Source organism: Lynx canadensis, chromosome E1, assembly GCF_007474595.2.
Source record: "Lynx canadensis isolate LIC74 chromosome E1, mLynCan4.pri.v2, whole genome shotgun sequence".
NCBI classification, from domain to species: Eukaryota; Metazoa; Chordata; class Mammalia; order Carnivora; family Felidae; genus Lynx; species Lynx canadensis.
Window position 1 is genome coordinate 22,800,624 of NC_044316.2, and position 25,120 is coordinate 22,825,743.

A 25,120-nucleotide genomic window follows, 5' to 3' on the forward strand; every position below is an offset into this window, starting at 1 on the left:
TCACATGGAGTCCATGGCCAAGTTCACATATGAAATCAAAATGTCTGACTCCAATGCTCACACTGGGAATGTTCTGGCTAAAATCATTAACTTTGTAACCTTGGGCAAATCTGTTTACCTTTCTTAGTCTTGTTTTCACACCTGTAAAATGTGCCAATAAACCCCTATCTTACAAGATGTCTTGATGAGTAAAGCAGTATTTGTAAAGGATTAATATAAAATTCCTCTGTGTTTGGATTTCCAAAAAGCAAGAATAGACTATTGGCAAAGCTGCCTCTTTCTTTGCCTTTTGTCATTGACATTTCCATTGCTCATGCTTGTTTCCCCTTTCCTGTCTCGCTACAAGTGTGTGCCCACTCTCCTTGCCCAGGGGCACTCGTTCTGATGTATTCAATGTGTACCTTTGTTGAGATGTGTATTCTTGAACACTAAATAATGCTTTGTGGGATTTTAATGTACATGGATGATGAAGTGTGATAATCTCAATCTGTCCTCTTTTAAACAACTCAGCAGTGGCTGGATAGAAATCCAGTGCGTTGAATTTTACTGCTTCCCACTTTCCATTGGATGCATACCCTTTCTGTTCTGCATTGTTTCCAATTTATTTTATTTTTTAATTTGTTTAATGTTTGTTATTTATTTTTGAGAGAGAGAGAGACAGATAGACACGGCATGATCAGGGGAGGAGCAGATAGAGGGAGACACAGAATCCGAAGCAGACTCCAGACTCACAGAGCCCGACGTGGGACTCGAACTCATGAACCGTGAGATCATGACCTGAGCCGAAGTCAGACGCTTAACCAACTGAGCCACCCAGGTGCCCCTCCAATTTCTTTTTTTTTTTAAGTTTATTTGTTTATTTTGAGTAAGAGAGAGAGAGAGCAGGGGAGGGGCAGAGAGAGAGAGAGAGGGAGAAAGAGAGAGAGAGAATCCCAAGCAGGCTTCCTGACACAGGACTCAATCTCATGACCTAGCTGAAATCCAACGCTTAACCGACTGAACCACCTAGGGTACCCCTGTTTAGTACAATTCCTAGGGATAAACTCTGGCCTGTGCCTGAGATGACCTTAATCCTATCCTCAGCTTTACCAAATCTTAGGTTTCTTTCTGCCTGTAATCCCTGGCCTCTCCTTCTTAGAGCATTTACTTTAGAAAACTTGAAACTGTAAAATCATTCTCTGCCTCTTTGAAATATATAAAAATCTTCTCCCAGGATCTTGTCAGTTTTACTATCCTGGTAGGACCAAGTCTCAAGGACTTAGAAACCATTGCTTTGAAAGGTAATCATCAAGGAAGACAGCACCCCTGTAATCCCAGTCTCTGTGGGACTGTGGGAGCCTAACTTCAATAGGTGTCAATTAGCAAACACTGACTAATCACAGAGAAGCACCTTTACAAATTCAGGAACAACTCCATGCACTGGGTGCATCCCACAGATCCATTTCCTGCTAAGGTCCTTCACTACTTTCTTAGCTCACCCCAGTGCTTCAGAATCCTCCTGCCCTTTGTTTCAGTTGGGCTTGAGTTCATTCTCTCTCCCTATTGTAACAGTCTTGAATAAAGTCTTTTTTTTAATTTTTAATGTTTATTTTTTTTGAGAGAGAGAGAGAGAGCGAGAGAGCATGAGTGGGGGAGGGGAAGAGAGAGACACACACAGAATCTGAAGCAGGCTCCAGGCTCTGAGCTCTCAGCACAGAGCCCGACGCGGGGCTCAAACTCATGAAGTGAGCTGAAGTCAGACGCTTAAGTTTTTTTTAGTTTTTTTAAATGTTTATTTATTTTTTTCTGAGGAGAGAGAGAGAGAGAGAGAGAGAGGAGAGAGAGAGAGAGATAAAGTCTTGATTGCTTGTTTAACTTTGTCTAGGGCAAGTCTTTACTTTGACACTGCAAGTCCCAGTGGTGGGAAAAGGTAGGACAAAGGCATCTGCCCATAGCTGCTCACTGACCCATCTCCAGGACTCCCACCCTCCTCTGGCTCCTGCTGTCCCCACCTGCCGCCCAGAGCCCGGTGCCTCCACCCCTGGTTCCTCCTGTGTGTGTCCAGGGTTCTGGCCTCCTCTGCTATGTTTGATCTGTTCATGGCACTCTATTCATTTTCCATCTTCAAGAAATTTGATGAAAACCCTAGACTATTCATCTTTCTTCCTGCCATACTCTTTGATTTCTTCAAAATTATTATTTCAGTGGGGTTTGGATAGGAGAAATTCTAAATTGAGGAGTTCTTGTCTGCCACTTTGAGCTGAAACATGCTATGATTTCCAAACTGGCTCCAAGTGTTCTTTCCCTTTGTAAAGAGATCTTTGAACCCAAATTCCTGCCAAGCTAACAAGAGCCTATCAAAAATATCAGAAAAAGCAAACAATTACCTATCACTACTGGTAATGAAATAAACTAACAGCAAAAGAAAATAATGGAAAATTTGGTTTGCACTGCTTTTCTCAAAAAAAAAAAATGTTGGGGCGCCTGGGTGGCGCAGTCGGTTAAGCGTCCGACTTCAGCCAGGTCACGATCTCGCGGTCCGTGAGTTCGAGCCCCGCGTCAGGCTCTGGGCTGATGGCTCAGAGCCTGGAGCCTGTTTCCGATTCTGTGTCTCCCTCTCTCTCTGCCCCTCGCCCGTTCATGCTCTGTCTCTCTCTGTCCCAAAAATAAATAAACGTTGAAAAAAAAATTTAAAAAAAATGTTGATGTATGAACTTCCATAAAGCAAAAAGGAGTCCAAAACCCTCAGTGAAATCCCAATTCCTCATCTGATGGTGAGATACTAGAGCCACCTGCAGGTCATTTACCCATGTACTCATTTCTTCCTTCCTTATTGTTGAGTAAGGGGGTGGAAAGACACATTGTGCAGCAATACATCATGCAGGCACAAAGCTAGGTTATGGAGAAAAAACTTATAGCCCCCCCCCAACCCCTTTGTCCCATGGAGAAGCATTATTGGACCAGTCACACCACTGGATACACCATGGAGAGTGTTCCTGGAAAGATATTCTGCTCCTGAGTTCCTTCACCAATTTATAAGGAAGTTAGGAGGGGGCAGGGAGAACCAGCTGTTTATACATAATTGGAGCTGTCTGGACTGGTCTTGCTGGGGAGAAAAACATCTGGAGCTTAGATGCTGGTTGTCTAAGGACACTTGCATACCAACATAGGTATCATCTTATCCGAGAAAGTAAATATTTTAAGCTTTGTGAGCCATGCAAAGTCTCTGTCACATCTGTCCAGCTCTGTACTTATATAACAAAAGCAGCCACAGGCAATATGTAAATAGATGGGCATGGCTGTGTTCCAATAAAACTGTATTTGCAAAAATAGGCAGCAGGCTGATGGCCCCTGACTCATTACCTAGTATCTTGGTAAAATCCAGCTCATTTTTTAGAGTAAAAGTGGGGGTGGAGACTGCCTAGGCCATCATCAAAGGGTTTGCCACTCCTAGTCCACCCATCCAGTACCTTTGCCTCATGGGACTGATGGTCTTGTGAAGGAGAAAAACATTAAAGAAATTATCATGTATAATAAATATGTAATTAAAAAGTATGATAAGAGCTATGAAGGATTAGTTGTGGGATTTTATGAAACAGTGTGACTGGAGACCAAACTTACAGTAGGGGCTAATGAAGTCTACCCTAAGGAAGAATCATTTAACCAGTCCTAAATGATGGGTGAGGGCTGGCCAACTAAGGGTGGGTGGAATGGAAGAGGGAATAACATATACAAAAGCTGTGGGGCAACACGGAGGATAGTGCATTTGAGGTAACAAAAGAAAATCAAGTGCGGCTGGAGCACCAAGACAAGGTATAAAGTGGTGCAGGATAAGTCTCAGGAGACAGGCAGGGGCCCCATGTGGGGATATCTGGCAGGATATGTCATAAGGGTTTTGGATTTTATTCCAGTTATAATGGGAAGCTCTTAGAGGATTTTCAGGTGGTTGCAGTGGAGAATTGAGGGGATGGGGGAGAGAATGGAAGTGGAGAGCTCAAGTGGAGTATATTGTGGTCATCAGGGCAAGAGATAAAGATGACTTCTGTTGGTGTGACTTTGTTTATGTCTGCAGGTGAAGTTTGTGTAGGAATCTATTTGCAGTTACTTTGATTTTTTAAATGAATATCATTTCAGTGGAACAATAAATTAAAAAATTGGTTTCCCATAAGCCTTTTGCTTTACTCATCCTACTTATGAAGTTAGAATTTAAGAGGTCCTTGATTAATGCTTAATCAAATGGTATAGACTGCCCTCAATCAGTCCCATTTACCAACTTTGTTGATTAATTTTTTTGTGAACAATTTAAGCTACTTTTATTAATTTAATATACTGAATTAAAAATTTTTTAATGTTTACTTATTTTTGAGAGTGAGAGAGGAGCAAAGAGAGAGAGGGAGACACAGAATTAGAAGCAGGGTCCAGGCTCAGAGTTGTCAGCACAGAGCCCGACGCTGGGCTTGAAGTCACGAACCGTGAGATTATGACCTGAGCCAAAGTCAGACGCTTAACCGACTGAGCCACCCAGGCACCCCAATTTAATATGTCGAATTTTTAAAAGTACTCAACATGCCTGATCTAACACTCAGAATCTTCCAAAGCACTTCACTCCTGTAAGTAACACATTAAAATTAGAAATGAAGAAAAATCAAGTTGTGTTAAACATTCCAGTATTCTCCACTAACTCAACCAAATTATTTCACCTCCCACCTCAAAATCACAAGTACAAAATAAATTATTTAATTACACATTTATATTGGAATCACAAGGATAATCTGTAATGGACCCCAATATACCGCATTAAAGGTATATTAGGTACACTTTAACTTCCAAATAATATGGATGATTCCAATGATTATAAATGTATTTCTAATCTTTGTAATATGAGTATTAATATTGTGCTTGACTTTCATATTTCTACCTATGTTTAATGATAACTATTCTGTGGCTTGTCCACTAGGGTAAGATTACTGGGCCAGTTATTTATGGTCTTCACCAGATCACTGACCCAGCAGTGGGGGTTGCTTATGACCAAAAAGGACTTGAGACCTGGGCTTGCACACTTCACGGGTGACTCCATCCCATCATGACTGGGCACATGGAGCTCTATTTTCATAGTCAAGATGACAACAGGAAACTTGGAGTTCACTTCCTTTAAAATGTGTTAGTGGCTTCTAGGGTTTTTAAAAATTATTTATTTATTTTAACACTTATTCATTTTCAAGAGACAGAGCATGAGCAGGGGAGGGGCAGAGAGAGAGGGAGACACAGAATCTGAAGCAGACTTCGGGCTCTGAGCTGTGAGCACAGAGCCCGATGCAGGGCTTGAACTCATTAACTGTGAGATCATGACCTGAGCCGAAGTTAGATGCTCAACCAATTGAGCCACCCAGGCGCCCCATTCTAGGTTCTAATTATACCCTCGAATGATTCTTCTGTGTTATGATGTAGACAGAAGCCAGTGCTTTTACTGACAATGTAGCAAATATTCCTCATAGCTAGGCTAGATTTTGTCATTTCTTTAGTTCTTTAGGACATTTACTACTGTCCTCTTTGGCACTAAAGATGCTTTAAATTTTTTTTTTGTTTATTTTTTGAGAGAAAGAGAGTGAGAGCATGTGAGTGGGGCAGAGAGAGAAGGAGAGAGAGAATCCCAAGCAGGCTCCACGCTGTCAGCACAGAGCCCAAGCAGGGCTCAATCTCACAAACCATGAGAACATGACCTGAGCCAAAACCAAGAGTTGGATGCTCAACTGACTGAATGCCTGGCCATCAGTCCTTTAGATAGTCGATCTGTAATTCTTTTCTCTGATCTGTGTGGATGGAATTTTGTATCCCCTGCTAAGGCAGTGTCTGGCTTCTTCAGCAATTTCTTTCTGTATAATTGAATTCTGAATTTTTGTGATCTTTCTGACTGGCCACCACTCTCAGATGCCTGATTGGATTCTGTATACCTGCCAAACCCTCATCTGCTTCTGAGGTACATCATGAGGTCATGCCAATGAGGGGTTGGATCGGGGTGGTGATGAGGGAGCCAAAGTAGATGGATTTGAGAAGGATTTTGCAGAGCAAAGAGATTTGTTCACAGATTGGAATGGGGGGTGGTGGTGATGAGGGTGAGGGGTTTTAAGGCTAACTTTCTCTTTCCAGCTTTAGTAACTTGGAGAATGGAGATTCTATTTCCTGAAGAGGGAGACATGAAAAAGGAGCACATCGCGTGGCAGTTGTAGTTCCACATTTACGGGACACTCTCTATCCATCTCAGCTCCCTGCAGAGCCAAGCATCCCAGATAACTAAAGAGCCACACCTGAATGGCAGCAAGAGTAAACTGCCCTTGTGCTCTATTTTCTGGAACCTCTTCTGTGAAGGTCATTAGCTGTTATCCCCCAGCTGAGAAGAAGTGCTCTTCAAGAGGGAGTTGTTCCAAAAATTCTCATGGCAGCCCTCCCCTCTTTAGGCTTGTTTCTGAGCTTGAGTGACCCATCCATCTATCCATCCATCCATCCATCCATCCATCCATTTGTTCAACAGTGCTTACTCTGTACCAAGTCCTTTCTAGTCACTGAGGATAGAACAAAATCTCTGCCCTCCTGAAGCTCACATTCCAATTATAAGAAGACAGATAAACATAAATAAGTAAATATATAGTAAAATTCAAGTTGGTAAGTGCCATGGAGGTAAAGACAAAAAGTGGGGAAGGAGGATTGAGGAATTGTGTGTGTGTGTGTGTGTGTGTGTGTGTGTGTGTGAGAGAGAGAGAGAGAGAGAGAGAGAGAGAGAGAGAGAAAGAGAGAGAGAGATGCTATATAATATTGGATGTTCAAAGAAGGGTTTCCTGATAAGGTGGCATTTGAACATGACCTGAAGGAAGCTGACCAGATGTGGAGCATGAGTATTCTAGCAGTGGGAACAGGCACAAAACCCTGGGGCCTGGATCCTGCCTGTTATGTTTGGTAGGACCACAAGGAAGGCATTGAAGTGGAGTGGAGGAAGCTAGGGAGAAAGTAAGAGATGAGGTCAGGTAGTGTGGGGGCTAGTGGGCAAATCATGCAGGATCTTGTAGACCTTGTAAGGACTTTGATTTTGACTCTGAGATAGAAAACCATTGTGGCGGGCTGGAGTTTGAGCAGAAGAACAGAGTGACCTGACATGTTTGTGAAAAGTTTCATTGGATGTTCTGTTGAGATTACAAGCATGGAGACTCTTCGGAGGCAAAGAGTCTTTCTTGGTGAAAGATGGTGAGTGGTGGAATAGCAGTGGAGGTGGCAGTGAGTGCTCAGGTTTTGGATGTATGAAGTACAAGATACGTGAGGTGGGAAAGAAAAAGCAGAATCACAGATTACTACAGGATTTTGTTCAGAGCCATTGGAAGGATGGAGCTTCCATTTACTATGATGGAAAGACAAAGGAGGAGCAGATCTGGGGACATTCTGGAGTTCAGTTTGGACCAGACAATTTTGAGAAGATATTAGACAGCTAAGTGGAGATATCTGGGCTGGAGAAGTATAATTTTGGAACTTGGCAGCATATAGGGGAATATGGAAGCTATGAGTCTGGCTGAGATCACCTAAAGAGAGAAGACCAAGGAGGGTTAGGAGGACTATACTCTAAATGGACTTTATAGTAAAATAGGAGTAATGAGCTTGACACCACAGGGAAGTGGGCATGGTTAAATGATGTGTATGTAGAGCACTTGGCACAATTCTTGGCACGTAAGCTCCTTCCTTCCTCCTATAGGCAGACAGGTTCACTTCACTGGGGGCCAGATGGCTGTGGTTACTTGGAGGACTATGAGTCCCAGGTCTTTGTGTTTCCACTGCTCTATCTACAGCCTATTTGACTGGTGTGGTCCTCCTGCAACAGAGCGTCACTGTCCCTTTACCCATGCACTCTTTCCCATCCTTCCCAGAGACCCCAAGCCCTCCCCGCCTCCTCACTGATTCTTGTCCCTTTGGCTTTGGGATTTGATCTCCCTCAAAGCTTTGATCACATTTTAGTGTGAGTAGAGGTGCAGAGAACTGGTTTCCAGATGGGAATTGAGTGAGAGGAAGCCCAGGTGCATTAGGGCTCTAAGGGTTGGAATTTGGAAGAGCGAGAAGCAGTAAAGTGAGGAAATGGGCCTTGACAAGAGAATGTGAGGACACCTAAGATAGACTGTTAATTTCCTGCCTGACAGTATAGGGGCCCCCCACATCCTATACCACTAAACTCACGGATGTACAGAGATCTCTGACCTATGGTGTCAAACAGTATCCTTCTTCCATAGGAGCTTAGGATTGAGGCAGAAAGCCATGGTATGTCTTCTCCAAGACCTGAGTTTGGGGGGGCATGACCTGGACTACAGCAGCATCCCTGAGCCCCTTCTCTGATCTGTGTCCAGTGTAGTGTGGCCAGGCTGGCATTAGCCTTGGCATCCCCAAGAGCAGAGCTGAGTACCTCCCACCTACCTCCCTTTTCCTCCTTGTACCACACAGAGCTTTGCCACACCAGGCAGCAGGGGTAAGGGCCAATAGAGCAAATGAAGAGATTGCAGGACCTCAGGGTTTGGGGTGAGTGGCTTTGGGTGTGGAGGAGAACGGGTTGCTATTTAAACTAGGTCTGCAGGGGTGGTGAGAGAAGTAAAAACTTAAATGGCAGAGGTGTGGGGAAGAGCTCTAAAGGAAAGGTGAGCTGCAGCCCCGGCATGGATGGTGGGAATGACGAGGTGTGTTAGGTGTGCACCTCAACTATTTACAAAAACAAACCATTTGTATTTTCATGCTCTTCCTGTTATGTAAAGCCCTGAACTAGAGTTCCCTTGTTTTTCGTGCTTCTGATTCTAACTCTGTCCCCGTCATCCTGCTGTTTAAATTAGTCTTGGGGGCACCTGGGTGACTCAGTCAGTTAAGCAGCCAACTTCAGCTCAGGTCTTGATCTCTCAGTTAACGTGTTCAAGCCCCATGCCCGGCTCTGTGTTGACAGCTTAGAGCCTGGAGTCTGCTGCAGATTCTGTGTCTCTCTGTCTCTCTCTCTCCCTACCCCTCCCCTGCTTGCGCTCTTTCTCTCTCTTTCAAAAAAAAAAAAAAAAAACATTAAACTAAAAAAAAAAAATTAGTCCCAAAGAATCTAGAACAGCACCTGATACATAGTAAATACCATAGAAGTGTCTGTAAAATAAAAGAAATAACCAGCTGTCTGCGAGAGAACTAGTTCGAACCACCAGGCTTCTTTTCTGTTGCACACTTTTATTTCAACAGCTGGCTGCCTGCAAAGGGAAGACAGATGCTCTCTGGGGGCCACGGTGTCATCAGGTCCCAGAGGGTGGTGTCAAAGAGAAGCTTCAGGAAACAGGGGGATTCATCAGAGAATGGGAGCACAGAACAGCAAGAAAGAGCTTCAGTTTGGGCCAGGACAACTCCCAGGGACCATCTGGGGGAGAGTCGGGAGGGAAGAAGGGGGCTCTGTGCATCCTCTCAAGCTCTCTAGGCCATGTTGGCCCCCTTGCTGTTGTCTAGGTTGCTGATGTACTCCTGCACCCAGGCATCGCTGGGGTTGGCGCAGATCTGTCGCCCCCTTCGGGTATGGAGACTGTGGAATAAGATGGAGAAAGAGGAGAAACTGAGTCAGCAGGCCGAGAGGAGCCCATTCTCCTCCCAGCATGAGCTTCCCCACCCCTTTCTCTGCTGGATGCCGCCTCTCGCAGAGAGAGAGAGAGAGAGAGAGAGAGAGAGAGAGACCCCCCCCGCCCCCGCTGTCTGTGCTCCCCAGGGAGTCACTGAAGACCCCTCCCGTAGCCCCGCTTTCCTTCTTTCCTCTTCTTTCTCAACCCCTCTCTAGGCCCCGTAACTAGCTCCCACCACCCCCCTGGGATGACCACCTCAGGCTGGAAAGTTCTCAGGCTGCTGTTCAGCAGCTGCTTCTGGTGCTTCCCACCACTTCCTAGAGAGTCCTGCCCGTCTGCTTCCCTCTCCCAGGCCCTGCTGGTTCTCACATTTGCACCCCCTTCCACCCTTGGGGTGGCAGAACTTACATGATCCCTGGGCTGGAGCACTGTTTATGGGTTCTAGAATAATCTGCCACAAACCGGATAGGGATTTTCCGCAAGGTGTATTTGAAACAGCACGCAATGGGCTTTAAATGAACTGGTTCTGCAAGGTAGAGGGCCATGTGATGCTGGAAGCTTCTCCACAAGGCAGCTTAGATCTGTATCTCTATTGCCCAGAGCATCAGAGGAAGAGACCAGACTAGAGCACCTGGTAGAGGGGCGGGAGTGGGAGACTAGAGTATGTCCTCTCCTTGGCCTCTCTTCCTCTTCCCCCTGTTAAATTATCCTCCTGTAGGGCCACCTGGCTTGCTGGTTGGTGGTAGGGCGTGTGACCCTTGATCTCAGCGTCGTGAATTTGAGTCCCATGTTGGACATAGAGATTACTTAAAAACAAATTTATCTTCCTCGAAAACCTCTCTTCCCTCCCTACTTCCTTCCCTACTTCCTGTCCCTCCTGACCTCTTCTCTCAGACTCTCTCCTAGGGTTGGGATGACTCTGGTCAAAACATTTCCCATTTCTTTCTTTCATTTTTAAAAATGTTTGTTTATTTTTGAGAGAGGAGGGAGGGGGAGAGAGAGAGAGAGAGCACGCAGTGGAGGAGGGGCAGAGAGAGGGAGACAGAGGATCTGAAGCCAGCTCTGTGCTGACAGCAGACAGCCTGATCGGGGGCTCCAACTCACAAACAGTAGGATCTTGACCTGAGCCAAAGTCGGACACTTAACGGCCACCCAGGCTGTGCAAAGTGTTTCCAATTTCTGACAGTCTTCAGGATTTGGGAATAAGAAATCAGAATTCCTGGGAATTCTTAAATCGTAAATTAGTCAATTTTTTTAAAATTGAGATTTAATTGATAATAAAACATTGTATTCATTTTAGATGCACTGTATATTTTCCATAACACTTCATTTTCATGTTTTTAAATAATACATGACCATATACTAAACAATGAATCACTTTTCCGTGATCAGGTTGTACTGAAAATTTCAGAGCTTTTCTCTAAAAAAAAAAAAAAAAAAAAAAAAAAAAAAAAAAAAATTAAATGTAAAGTAATAAATGGTGTCTCTAAATGTTATGATAAGATTATACATTCAATAACATGTCAAATGTCCTCTAGCAGATATAATCGATAATTGAAAATATGAAAAAAGAGAATATTAACACAAAATAAATGTCACGAAAAATTATTTAAAAATTGAAAAAAAACACTACTGCTTTTTAATATTTAAGGTATTTAAAAGGGGGTGGGCACCTGGGTGGCTCAGTTGTTTAAGCATCTGACTTTGGCTCAGGCCATGAACTCACTTTCATGAGTTCGAGTCCCACATTGGGCTCCGTGCTGACAGCTCAGAGCATGGAGACTGCTTTGGATTCTGTGTCTCCTTCTCTCTTTGTCCCTCCCTCCCCCTCTCAGAAATAAACATTAAAAAAATTTTTTTTAATATTTAAAAGTTATCATTCAAAGATGAAATTTTAAAAAACAGAAATCATTAATTGTCCTATTTGTAGTCTTTATCTTTGTTTTGTAAAAATATTGCAAACGTAGAAACATTTTTTTCCATTTTGTATTGCTGTTGGCCAAATTGTTCAAAGTATGTCCAAATGCATCTTCAAGCTGGGTGTTCGTGTCTATAATTTTTCATACAAGTTTGTTTCCTTTTTAAACAATGGGCATTTCTTGTCTGTACTGACTGGTTTTTCCAAAGTGATATTGCTTTAGATAATTTAGAGTTTGCATATGAATTAGCAAACATTTCTGGTTTCATGTCCCAGGATTCCACAATGTTTACATATTTTTTCTTTGTATTTCTCCTGCCAAAGCATTTGTAAAGAACTAGAGCCTACAGCAATTGTCTGCCAAACGCCAGATAATGTCAACATTATTGTTCAAATAACAATATTCACATCCTATAGCAAGAATCACAGTTGAAATTTGCCCATTGAAGGGCTTATTTTGCTTTCAAATTTTTTTTTTGAAACAGCAGTTATATGATTTGCCCTAAGTATATTTGGTATGCAAACTCATTAGCATTCACATAGCAGCAGACAGGGCCATGGATGCATACTTGTGACGTGGCTATGGCTTCAGCCTGTTGGGTCCTGACTGCTTCTACCCTACAGACTCCTGTCCGGGTTTCCCAAAATGCTGATCTTAATTTTGAATTCTGTGTGTCACATTTCCCATTCTTGCTCTAGATGTCAGTAGATTCCGTTAAATCAGTTAACACTTCTATGTTGATTGTTAAGCTTTAATTCATGCAGGAGAATTATAATACTTTCCCCCATTTTCCCAATTTCTCAACTGAGTTTTCTTGGGGCTTGGGATTTGGAAAAACATAACTTCCTAAGAAATACTGGGAAGGAGTTGCCATATGAAATTGCTAGTGGATGCCCAGGGTGGGGCACAACAGGGCAGGACTGGTCCCCTCCCTCCAAGAGGGTCCTCCTTCATGGGCCTCGGAGAATGATAGAAGGAGAGGTTTGCAATGTTATGATGAGCAGAGCCTTGGCTACAAAGCAGGAAAGCTACACTTGTCCTTGTTTCTGTTCCTGAAAGCTGTGTGACTCCAAACAGGACTCACCCTTTCTGAACGTGTATCCTTAAAATAGCAAATATCGATGGGGCAAGCACTTTGTATTGATATATAGTGGTGATTGTTACAATAAAGGCCTTATTACCCTTGCATAGCAGATCAAGAATCTGAGGCTCAGGAGGCCTGAATGAGGCAGAGAAGGTCACAGAAGGTCACAGACTGTCCAGTGCAGAGCTTCCAGACTGAGACTCCCTGGGAGCAGAGATGGTGTGTGCCTCTGTCCATCACTGTAGCAATGAGAACTGGATTTAGGGGAAAGCATTAAGGAGCTCTATAGCTAGCTGAAGTCAAAATTCCTGGAAAACCGGCCATCATGCCTTGGACTAGTAGGGAAGCCAAAACAGAGTCCTAGGACTAAGTGTATTTCCATCTCCGATTCTGGTTGAAATTCAGCTCTGGAGAGCAGTTTCCTGGGAAATGTCCCCCCCAGGGCCCTTCTGTGGCCAGCCCTCTGCAGGGAGGCAACCATTCCAGTTTAGGGTGGAAAGAACAGTGAACTGGGGGATAGGACACCTGGGGTCTAGCCCTGCCTTTAAAAAAATTTTTTTTAACATTTATTTTTGAGAGACAGAGAGAAACAGAGCATGAATGGGGGACGCAGACTCCGAAGCAGGCTCCAGGCTCTGAGCTGTCAGCACAGAGCCTGACATGGGGCTCAAACTCACAGACCATGAGAGCATGACCTGAGCCAAAGTCGACATTTAACCAACTGAGCCACCCAGCTGCCCCTAACCCTGCCTTTTTCAGTCACCTGCTGACTTAGAGTATCCCACAGATATTTATTAAGAGCTTACTCCATGCCAGGGGTAGCTCTATGCTGTGAACAGAACTAGACAAATCTTAAAGGGAGAGGGGGAAGGCTGATATGGGGCTCAAATGCCCCCACAGGCCAGGCTGACAGCAGGTCGATATGACTCCGGCAATGGGGACTCCCAAGACCTGGGAGCTCATCCCCTGTCTAAAGGGACGGCACCCACCATCTCAGTTTCAGTGTAAGGTTAGCTTGTGGAAACTTGGGCTCATGTCTGGTAGGTCTTTCATATTTGCAAAAGAAATGGGAAATACAGATTTTTAAGTGCTTCCAATTTTTAAATGTTGGCAACTGATCAACATGTTGTAAAACCCCATCTATGCTATGAAGACAGGTTGATTCTTTCCAGCTTCCTCTCTCCCAGCCTGTGCTGATGCATGGACTCCCTACAGGAGGGGGCAAAGCAGGTAGCTTGGAAGGTGCTGGATCAGCTTCTCTCTGCTGGGTACCCAAGGGTCAGGGAGGCTGAATTCAGAGGCAGGTTTTCCTCTCCCCAGAGGAAGCAGAAGCGCCCAACCAGGAATGGGGAGATACCCTTGGTAAAGATGCTGTCTGTTTTTCAGGGACCCGTAGGCAGCCTATTCTGGACCATCTCTGTCTTCTCCCCACAGCTCCCTGCCCTCCAACCACTGTGCTGTCTTTGTTAGAGGAATGAGGGTAACAGGCCTCACTTTTATCAGCCTCAGAATGGAGGGTGGCGACAATGAGGAGGAGAAAAGCCAGCATAGCCAGGCTGCCCCTCATCCTTCCGGTGGCTCACCAGCTGCAGGAGCAAGATGGGGCCAAAGACTCCTGGGTTCTCTCTTTGAAATTTGGGCTCCGACTGTCCTTTATAAAAGGTTGCTGGTCAGGAAGTCACGAGATAGAAAAATCTGAGATTGCATGTAAGTTTTGTTTCTTTGGAATTATGACATGTGATGACATATCTAAATATGAGAACTGAGTCAACTTATTCAAAGAGAAGTAGAGGCAGACAATGACCTCAGGTTTCACATTTGGCTTACATCTTGTGGGTGGGGTTAGGGGAAGACCAGAGACGAGGGCTTTGGGGTAGAAACTATCCTTCCTTCCTGCTCTCCCCAGGGAGCCTGGTGAAGCCTGCTCTTCAGGTCCTTAATTAAATACTGGTGTGTTGGGGGATGTCCGTGGGAGGAAGTCAGACAAAGAAAGTAGTAGGAGATGGACTTACAAGTGAGGAAGAGAATAAAGCAGAGTGAGGTCATAGAGAGAGCCAGGGTCTGAGTGGTGGTTGCTTGGTAAGCCTGGCTAGGAGCTTATTCAGAGGAGGTGTCATTACAGCTGAGACCTGCTTGTTGAGAAGGAGACTCACTTGCACAGATCAGGAGCCCACATGTCTTGGGGAAAGGGAACAGCAAGGACAAAGCCCCAAGGTGGGATAGGTTTGTGCATCGCGGGGGGGCAGGTGGAAGAGCAGGTGACAAGAGTGAGGGAGTAAGGGTGAGTGATTGGAGATGAGGTCCATTGTCCAGGTCCTTTTGGTCCTGTCTCTCCACAGTTTATATCTCATTTCACTACTGTCCCATCCACACAGGCACTGCAGGCAGTGACAGAGCAAGCCAGCATGGCTCATATTCCCAAGAGCCTTCAGTCGCTATATCCTGGAGAGCAGGTTGGTGGGTTCAACAGGAATATGTAAAGACTTCAGTCTCCCTCCTTTAGGTGGATGCAGAGGATTTCAGCTGCCTGCTTTCTCCCGACATATGAAGAGTATTAGTGGGGGTCTGATCTCCCCACTTCTTGTAAGTTAAGAGAGGTGGAGGTACTTAGAGGGATGCCTCTGGTGGCTGTCTCTCCTCCCTATGGGCTACTGTCTGTGCACAGGAGAGGGCAGGTGGCAGACAGTGGCCTTTGCCCCCTTGGTTAGCAGAACATCAGATGGGAGGGATGGGGGGACACACATGCACAGGAGGGTGGAAGAAGCTGATTTGTACCATTGTTTGGGTCACCATTCTGAGTTACTGGTGACACTGACTCATGTGCCTTCTATGCTCTGGTAAGCAATGTGCGCCCTTCTCTTGGACCTTCAGTCCTACTTGACTGACTCTGCTTTCCCTATTCAAAGGAGAAGAGCTGGACTGGGGAGGGGGACTTGGGGAGGATTAAGGCTCCAAGGTTTTACTTTTTTGGTAAAGTTGTTTTTGTTTTACATGCTGGAGCACACAACACTGGTGTTGGCCCACGATACACTGTACCTTAGTTTCCTGAATTACTCTTTCCCCAGCTGGTCCTGGGGCACTTTTGTTGAATGCCAAAGATCAGAGCCTCTGTCCACAGCTCTTTTCAGCCCACTCTTCCTCAGGTGTTCATTGATTGCTACTGGAGAAGGCAGTGGGGTTCATTTAGCTGGACTTGGCCCAGCTGAACCCATGCTGACTTGCAGTGAGCACTTCCTTTTTAAAGTGCCAACAAAGGGTTTCTTCCCAAGAACTGCATAGGTGTAGAATCTTGCCCAGAACAAAAGTGGCTGACCACTCTCAAGTCCATCCATCTTTCCACCTCCGTTTTGGGAAAGTTGCTTGCCATTTGCTTGTCACCAATGTTTTACAAGCTCTCTGCCTCCCAAGGATCCACAAAGATGATCAGTCTCTATCCTCTTTTAGCTACTAGAAAGGACTTCATGCAAGCCAAGGAATGAAATGTCATACAATCTACCCAGCCATCTTGGGCTTTTGATTTATTCTCATCTATGTGAATTATACTCTTTCTAGGTAGGGACAAATAAAAACTAGAGACTAAGAGTTCTGTTTTGTATATTCCACCTGTTCAGCTAACACTCTTTGTTCAAAATTAATTCATTCATTGACTCATTCATGTATTCTGTAAATAATTATTGAATGCATACTATCAGTTGAGCATTGTCTAGGAATCAGAAAATTTTTTAATTAATTTTTTTGAAGTTTATTTATTTATTCTGAGAGACAGAGTGAGCGGGGGAGGGGCAGAGAGAGAGTGAGAGAGAATCCCAAGCAAGCTCCACACTGACAGAGCTTGAGGCTTGGACATGGGATCAGTCTCATGAACCATGAGATCATGACTGAGCTGAAATCAAGAGTCAGATGCCTAAAGACTGAGCCACCACATGCACTCCTCGATTATGGGGCTCTGTATAGGGTCTTCTGCAAATGGAAGCAAGCAATGGGCTTTTTGACACTTTTTCTTAAAACAAAGGCTTTCATCATGATTCATTGTTAAAAATGCCACAATATGGAGAAATTTAGAAAATAATTAAGCAAAACTAAGTAAGCAGAAATCCCCTGTGATCCCACAGTCACATTTTAGATGTCTCTTTGTCTTTTCCTCTACATGCTGTCTCCCTAGCTGACATCACATCAAATAAACCAATTTCATGGCCCGTGCTTTGACACATTGTGAACCATTTCATTTCATTATAAAATTGTATGTGTAAACTAATTTCTAACAAAAATGGTGTGTGCTTTTTATAGAATTTGAAGAAAAGAAAAGAAAAAAATACCCTCAGTTGTAACACTATGAACATTTTAATGTGTAGCTTTCTGGTCATTTTCCTATACATCATCATACACATTACATACATATACAATGAAAAATGGGGTCATGCTTAAAATGTTCTTTCCTGTAACCTGGTTTTTATAATTTTATAATTATTTTTACTTAATATTGGGTAGCACAAAATATGGCTTGAGAATAAAGAGACACAATACAACATCACTGCACCTGGCATCCCGTGGGCCCCTCTGCATTTCTATGCCCTTCGAAGGAAGATCACTTCCTTTGAGTGATCTCTCTCCCAAATATTGTTTATACTGCATTCTGGCTTTTCTAATGGTTTCACTATGCATATTTGAATCTTAATGTATTTTTAGTTTTGTCTGTTTTTGAACTTCATATAAGTAGAATCATTATATGCATTCACACACAGCTTTTTCTCTCTCTACCTTATGCTCCTGAGATTCACCCATGCTACTATGTGTAGCTATCATACATTTACTTTCACTCCTGGGAATAATTCAGTGTATGGGGATACACAGTGTGTTTTTCATTTGCTTCCTTTTATGTTTGCCAATGTCACCATGGCCGCCATGTTTCCTGGCATAAGTGTGTGAGAGTACATATGGGAGTTATGGGGGAGTGGGGGCGCTGGGTCTTTGGCTATGCACACCCTTACTGTACCCAATGGCAATAGTACTTTTCTTTTCTTTTTAATTTTTTTAATGTTTATTTTATTTATTTTTTTATTTATTTATTTTTTTTGACTAAAAAAACCATTAATCTGTATTTATTTTTTTTTCCAATCCATAGCATATTCTTTTTTTTTTATGAAATTTATTGACAAATTGGTTTCCATACAACACCCAGTGCTCATCCCAAAAGGTGCCCTCCTCAATACCCATCACCCACCCTCCCTCTCTCCCACCCCCCATCAGCCCTCAGTTTGTTCTCAGTTTTTAACAGTCTCTTATGCTTTGGCTCTCTCCCACTCTAACCTCTTTTTTTTTTTTTCTTCCCCTCCCCCATGGGTTCCTGTTAAGTTTCTCAGGATCCACATAAGAGTGAAACCATATGGTATCTGTCTTTCTCTGTATGGCTTATTTCACTTAGCATAACACTCTCCAGTTCCATCCACGTTGCTACAAAAGGCCATATTTCATTTTTTCTCATTGCCACATAGTATTCCATTGTGTATATAAACCACAATTTCTTTATCCATTCATCAGTTGATGGACATTTAGGCTCTTTCCATAATTTGGCTATTGTTGAGAGTGCTGCTATGAACATTGGGGTACAAGTGCCCCTATGCATCAGTACTCCTGTATCCCTTGGATAAATTCCTAGCAGTGCTATTGCTGGGTCATAGGGTAGGTCTATTTTTAATTTTCTGAGGAACCTCCACACTGCTTTCCAGAGTGGCTGCACCAATTTGCATTCCCACCAACAGTGCAAGAGGGTTCCCATTTCTCCACATCCTCTCCAGCATCTATAGTCTCCTGATTTGTTCATTTTGGCCACTCTGACTGGCGTGAGGTGATACCTGAGTGTGGTTTTGATTTGTATTTCCCTGATAAGGAGTGACGCTGAACATCTTTTCATGTGCCTGTTGGCCATCTGGATGTCTTCTTTAGAGAAGTGTCTATTCATGTTTTCTGCCCATTTCTTCACTGGGTTATTTGTTTTTCGGGTGTGGAGTTTGGTGAGCTCTTTATAGATTTTAGATACTAGCCCTTTGTCCGATATGTCATTTGCAAATATCTTTTCCCATTCCGTTGGTTGCCTTTTAGTTTTGTTGGTTGTTTCCTTTGCTGTGCAGAAGCTTTTTATCTTCATAAGGTCCCAGTAATTCACTTTTGCTTTTAATTCCCTTGCCTTTGGGGATGTGTCGAGTAAGAGATTGCTACGGCTGAGGTCAGAGAGGTCTTTTCCTGCTTTCTCCTCTAAGGTTCTGATGGTTTCCTGTCTCACATTTAGGTCCTTTATCCATTTTGAGTTTATTTTTGTAAATGGTGTGAGAAAGTGGTCTAGTTTCAACCTTCTGCATGTTGCTGTCCAGTTCTCCCAGCACCATTTGTTAAAGAGGCTGTCTTTTTTCCATTGGATATTCTTTCCTGCTTTGTCAAAGATGAGTTGGCCATACGTTTGTGGGTCTAGTTCTGGGGTTTCTATTCTATTCCATTGGTCTGTGTGTCTGTTTTTGTGCCAATACCATGCTGTCTTGATGATGACAGCTTTGTAGTAGAGGCTAAAGTCTGGGATTGTGATGCCTCCTGCTTTGGTCTTCTTCTTCAAAATTCCTTTGGCTATTCGGGGCCTTTTGTGGTTCCATATGAATTTTAGGATTGCTTGTTCTAGTTTTGAGAAGAATGCTGATGCAATTTTGATTGGGATTGCATTGAATGTGTAGATAGCTTTGGGTAGTATTGACATTTTGACAATATTTATTTTTCCAATCCATGAGCAGGGAATGTCTTTCCATTTCTTTAAATCTTCTTCAATTACCTTCATAAGCTTTCTATAGTTTTCAGCATACAGATCCTTTACATCTTTGGTTAGATTTATTCCTAGGTATTTTATGCTTCTTGGTGCAATTGTGAATGGGATCATTTTCTTTATTGTCTTTCTGTTGCTTCATTGTTAGTGTATAAGAATGCAACTGATTTCTGTACATTGATTTTGTATCCTGCAACTTTGCTGAATTCATGTATCAGTTCTAGCAGACTTTTGGTGGAGTCTATCGGATTTTCCATGTATAATATCATGTCATCTGCAAAAAGCGAAAGCTTGACTTCATCTTTGCCAATTTTGATGCCTTTGATTTCCTTTTGTTGTCTGATTGCTGATGCTAGAACTTCCAGCACTATGTTAAACAGCGGTGAGAGTGGGCATCCCTGTCGTGTTCCTGATCTCAGGGAAAAAGCTCTCAGTTTTTCCCCGTTGAGGATGATGTTAGCTGTGGGCTTTTCATAAATGGCTTTTATGATGTTTAAGTATGTTCCTTCTATCCCGACTTTCTCAAGGGTTTTATTAAGAAAGGGTGCTGGATTTTGTCAAAGGCCTTTTCTGCATCGATTGACAGGATCATATGGTTCTTCTCTTTTTTTTTTGTTAATGTGATGTATCACGTTGATTGATTTGCGAATGTTGAACCAGCCCTGCATCCCAGGAATGAATCCCACTTGATCATGGTGAATAATTCTTTTTATGCTGTTGAATTCAATTTGCTAGTATCTTATTGAGAATTTTGGCATCCATATTCATCAGGGATATTGGCCTGTAGTTCTCTTTTTTTACTGGGTCTCTGTCTGGTTTAGGAATCAAAGTAATACTGGCTTCATAGAATGAGTCTGGAAGTTTTCCTTCCCTTTCTATTTCTTGGAATAGCTTGAGAAGGATAGGTATTATCTCTGCTTTAAACGTCTGGTAGAACTCCCCTGGGAAGCCATCTGGTCCTGGACTCTTATTTGTTGGGAGATTTTTGATAACCGATTCAATTTCTTCGCTGGTTATGGGTCTGTTCAAGCTTTCTATTTCCTCCTGATTGAGTTTTGGAAAAGTGTGGGTGTTCAGGAATTTGTCCATTTCTTCCAGGTTGTCCAATTTGTTGGCATATAATTTTTCATATTATTCCCTGATAATTGTTTGTATCTCTGAGGGATTGGTTGTAATCATTCCATTTTCATTCATGATTTTATCTATTTGGGTCATCTCCCTTTTCTTTTTGAGAAGCCTGGCTAGAGGTTTGTCAATTTTGTTTATTTTTTCAAAAAACCAACTCTTGGTTTCGTTGATCTGCTCTACAGTTTTTTTAGATTCTATATTGTTTATTTCTGCTCTGATCTTTATTATTTCTCTTCTTCTGCTGGGTTTAGGCTGCCTTTGCTGTTCTGCTTCTATTTCCTTTAGGTGTGTTTAATGTTTATTTTTGAGAGAGAGATAAAGTATGAGCAAGGGAGGTACAGAGACAGAAGGAGACACAGAATCCAAAGCAGGCTCCAGCCTCTGAGCTGTCAGCACGGAAACTGTGCTAGAAACTATGAACTGCGAAATCATGACCTGAGCCGAAGTCAGACACTCAACCAACTGAGCCACCCAGGTGCCCTGGCAACAGTACTTTTCAACATGATAGGACTGGTCCATACTGGTAGCAGCAGTGTGTACCTGTCAGTCACTCCATAGCCTCCCCAATATGGATACTTTCACATCTAATGAAATTTGGAAGGAAGGACACAGGAGGAAGGAAGGAAGGAAGGAAGGAAGGTAGGTAAACTTCATTCTTTCTAAACTCAGAACCTAGAACTGGGTACTCTGAGCCAACACATATTGCTGGTCTGATGAATTTCTTACATTGTCTACCTAGACTCTGCTCATTACAGCCACTGAAATCCTCTGTGTGACTGAAGGAGGAAAGGTGAGGGGCAGTAAGACAGAGCCAGGTGACCTCCCAAAACATTTAGTAAGTAACAAAATTGGAAATTGAAAAGGAATTATAACCATAATGTAACACGCATAAATTTAAAACAAACATAATCAGAGCGCCAGACCATGTCTGGAAGCAGCTTCTGATGTTTCCTGGCTCAGGTCCCTGTGCCCAAATCTGTTCACATATGTAGTGCTTTTCTTGCTGGGTCCAGACTCCTTGGGGATTGAATTCCAGTAGCTGATGGGTTTCTGGACCCACACATTGCTGAGGTTGGCACAGACCTTTCCAGTCTCTTAGATGGAGGAAGCAATGGTGAGAGGGAGAAGTATATAAAAAAGGAACAATTCCACAACAGAACGTCTGAGAGATTGCATCTCTCTCTGCTCCATGTCTCTTTCTGTTCTCGAGATCTCAGAGCCAGTCTCTTTCAGAGCTAGGCATATTCCCCCAGCCCTCGAGGTCCCTAGACCTTTTTTAATTGTTCACAGAAGCTGACTTCCCCTCCTCTCAGCTCTTCCTTGATTCCTTGTGGGCCCTGGGCCAATCAGAAACACCTCAGGGATCCCTCCCTGTGTCCTGCACTCCTGGCAGGGCCCACCTGTCTGTGTCTCTGTCCATTCTATGTCCCGCAAGGACATTCTATGTCTCCCTGGGATGGGCAGGAGGACTGGCCCAAACATGGCCCCAGGCTGGGAGCATGAGCTGCTGGTCTCTAACAGGACATATGTGAGGGGCCCAGTGAAAAATGTACAGAAGCAGCAAGGGCTTATCAGTAATGTTTCCAAATGACCAATTTTTTACTTTGCTGACTTTTTTCTTTGGTCTGTTTTCTGTTCATTGTTTACCACCAATCTTATTATTTTCTTCCTTCTACTTACTTTGGGTTTAATCTGCTCAAATTTTCCTAGCTTCTTAAGGTGGAAGCGTTATGAATTTATTTCACACCCTTCTTTGTTGTACAAGGAAACATTTAAAGCTATAAATTCTCTTCTTGGTTCTGCTTTAGCTTCACAATGCCAATTTTTAATATGTTTTCATTACCATTTAGTTCAAAGTGTTTTCTTGTTTCCCTTGTGATTTCATCTTTGGCGCATAAACAATTTAGAACTGCATTCTTTATTTCCAAATATTTGGCATTTTCTATATATCTTGTTATTGATTTTTTTAAAAGTAGGCTCCATGCCCAATGTGGAGCCCAACATAGGGCTTGAATTCACGACCCCGAGATCAAGACCTGAGCTGAGATCAAGATTCAGATGCTTAACTGAGCCACCCAGGTAACCTGATTGTTATTGATTTCTAATTAAATTCCAGTATGCTCAGAGAATACTCCCACTTCTGTTAGCAAACTTCAGGCTTTTTTCAAAGTAAAGTGCCATATTTGTTGTATTTATGTTAACTATTTAAAATGTGTAAAACTATGCTAACATTTTATTACATTCTTATTTCTTTTTTGTGTGTCACTTTTTATTTTTTATTATTTATTTATTTTCAATATATGAAATTTATTGTCAAATTGGTTTCCATACAACACCCAGTGCTCATCCCAAAAGGTGCCCTCTTCAATACCCATCACCCACCCTCCCCTCCCTCCCACCCCCATCAACCCTCAGTTTGTTCTCAGTTTTTAACTGTCTCTTATGCTTTGGCTCTCTCCCACTGTAACCTTTTTTTTTCCTTCCCCCCCCATGGGTTTCTGTTAAGTTTCTCAGGATCCACATACTAGTGAAACCATATGGTATCTGTCTTTCTCTGTATGGTTTATTTCACTTAGCATCACTGATGAAGTGTTTCAGTGTTGTGCCCCAACTCTGTTTTCCCTAAGCCCTGTGGTTTTTATTGCATGATTTTGCAGAGTGCAGTGGTTTTTAAGAATGTACATGTCATGTTCTTGCAGAACTGACTGTATCACAATTTGTTTATCCACCCACCACCCTATGGACATTTGAGTTCTATTTTTTAAGTTTATTTATTTACTTATTTATTTGAGAGAGACAGAGACAGTGCAAGTGTGAAAGGAGCAGAGAGAGAGAGGGAGAGAGACAGAATCCCTAGCAAGCTCTGCACTGCCAGCACAGAGCCTGACCGAGCGCTTGAACCCACGAAACCATGAGATCACGACCTGAGCCAAGGTCAGATGCTTAACTGACTGAGTTGCCCAGCACCCCAAGTTCTGTTTTGAATAAAGTTTGGGGATAGGCTCCATACCCAACATGGGGCTTAAACTCAGGACCCTAAGATCAAGAGTTGCATGCTCCACCAACTGAGCCAGTCAGGCACCCCTGTTTGGGGATATTTGAAATAAACTGTCATAATGACTTGTGTACAAGTCTTTGGACATGGAGATGAAAATTGTGGGAAATCAGAGGGAGCAAATGTAAAGGTCTTGATGTGGATAGAGCCTTGACCATATCTTCAGGTAGGAGAACTTGGTCAGGAGCTCACTCTTCATTTGTACTCCAAGTCCCTGGTTACTTTTGTATTCAGTGCCACCAAGACTTGCTCTGGATGGACATTTATTTTCAATTCTAATAGAGTCACTAGTAAGGATAATGGGGAAAAGGAAAACGTTAACTTTTTTTAGAAGCAAAATTATAGAATTCAATACACATAGGTATGTAATATGTCTGTTATTTTCTTTGTATGAAGAATATGAATCCTTATGTAAATTATGTATATCTTTTCTAAAATTGAAGAAATAGTTGTAGATTCCCTGTATACAAAATAGAGTCCTGTTGTAATCTTATGAGTAATTATTCTCCTTTATTTTCCAGCATTAGGCAGTGTCACTGCCATGTGTTGCCTTGGAATTTTCTGTGTCATTTAACTGGGTGTTGACTGGGATTCATCCTGTTACAAAGTTGTTGTTTCATTCAAAAAAGACCATGCTGTATACACCCCTCCCGTGGTCATATCCCCTGATGATGGCAGGAATACCCCTATTCCTCTCCCCAGCCTTCTAACCTATTGAAGCAGGATATCGGAGAGAGGGGACAGGAGAGAATCATTGCCCAGGGCAATGACTATTATACTTGCACTGCTCCCCTAAATGTGGATGAGAGAACTCCTAGGGGAATATTTGTAGAGATTGGAGGTGCCATCTAGGAAAGAGGAGTCTTCTCGCTATTCAGGTAGAGTCTACATAGAAAATGTGTTTGTTGCTGTGCCCTGAGTGTATCTGAGTAAGGGAAGGGAGATAGATAGATGGCAAGCAGGGAAGACTGCCTGCACTCTGACTTTTGGCTTGAGAAGCATTAGCAAAGTGAAGATGCAGTATCAGGTAGAGGGACTTGAATCATCTTGCTTTTGCACACCCAAGAGGATGATGTCTTGGTTAGCTGGAATCAGAGGGGACGTTAGGTTAAGTTTGTTCCAGGTGCAACAACACCTTGGGAGATAGGGGTCTGACGGTTAAGAACACGGGACGTGAACATTCCATCATGGGTAACTAATAGCCATGGAGAAGTTAACCTAACCTCCCTGAACTTCTGTTTCCTCATCTATGATTTGGCTCAAGAACAGAATAAGCATCACATTGGTATTGTGAGGACAAAATGAGTCAGTGCATGAAAGTTCTTAATTCATATTAAATTCAATAGAAGTAAGCTACTATTCTTTTTTTTTATTTTTTCAACGTTTTTTATTATTTATTTTTGGGACAGAGAGAGACAGAGCATGAACAGGGAAGGGGCAGAGAGAGAGGGAGACACAGAATCGGAAACAGGCTCCAGGCTCTGAGCCATCAGCCCAGAGCCTGACGCGGGGCTCGAACTCCCGGACCGCGAGATCGTGACCTGGCTGAAG

At 43.0% G+C, this 25,120-nt stretch overlaps 1 protein-coding gene and 1 long non-coding RNA gene across 4 annotated transcripts in view; one reads left to right on the forward strand and one right to left on the reverse strand.

The window, feature by feature from the left end:
* The window catches only part of LOC115500397, a 91,526-nt gene that overhangs the window by 57,693 nt on the left and 8,713 nt on the right, over positions 1-25,120 (forward strand). The window lies entirely within an intron of this gene.
* Positions 9,182-14,220, reverse strand: LOC115500392 (C-C motif chemokine 4-like). Its single transcript, XM_030294756.1, has 3 exons — positions 14,076-14,220; positions 9,987-10,104; positions 9,182-9,544 (listed from the first exon to the last, which is right to left on the reverse strand). The coding sequence occupies exons 1-3, from the start codon at positions 14,146-14,148 to the stop codon at positions 9,439-9,441; spliced, it is 297 nt and encodes a 98-aa protein (XP_030150616.1). The 5' UTR covers positions 14,149-14,220; the 3' UTR covers positions 9,182-9,438.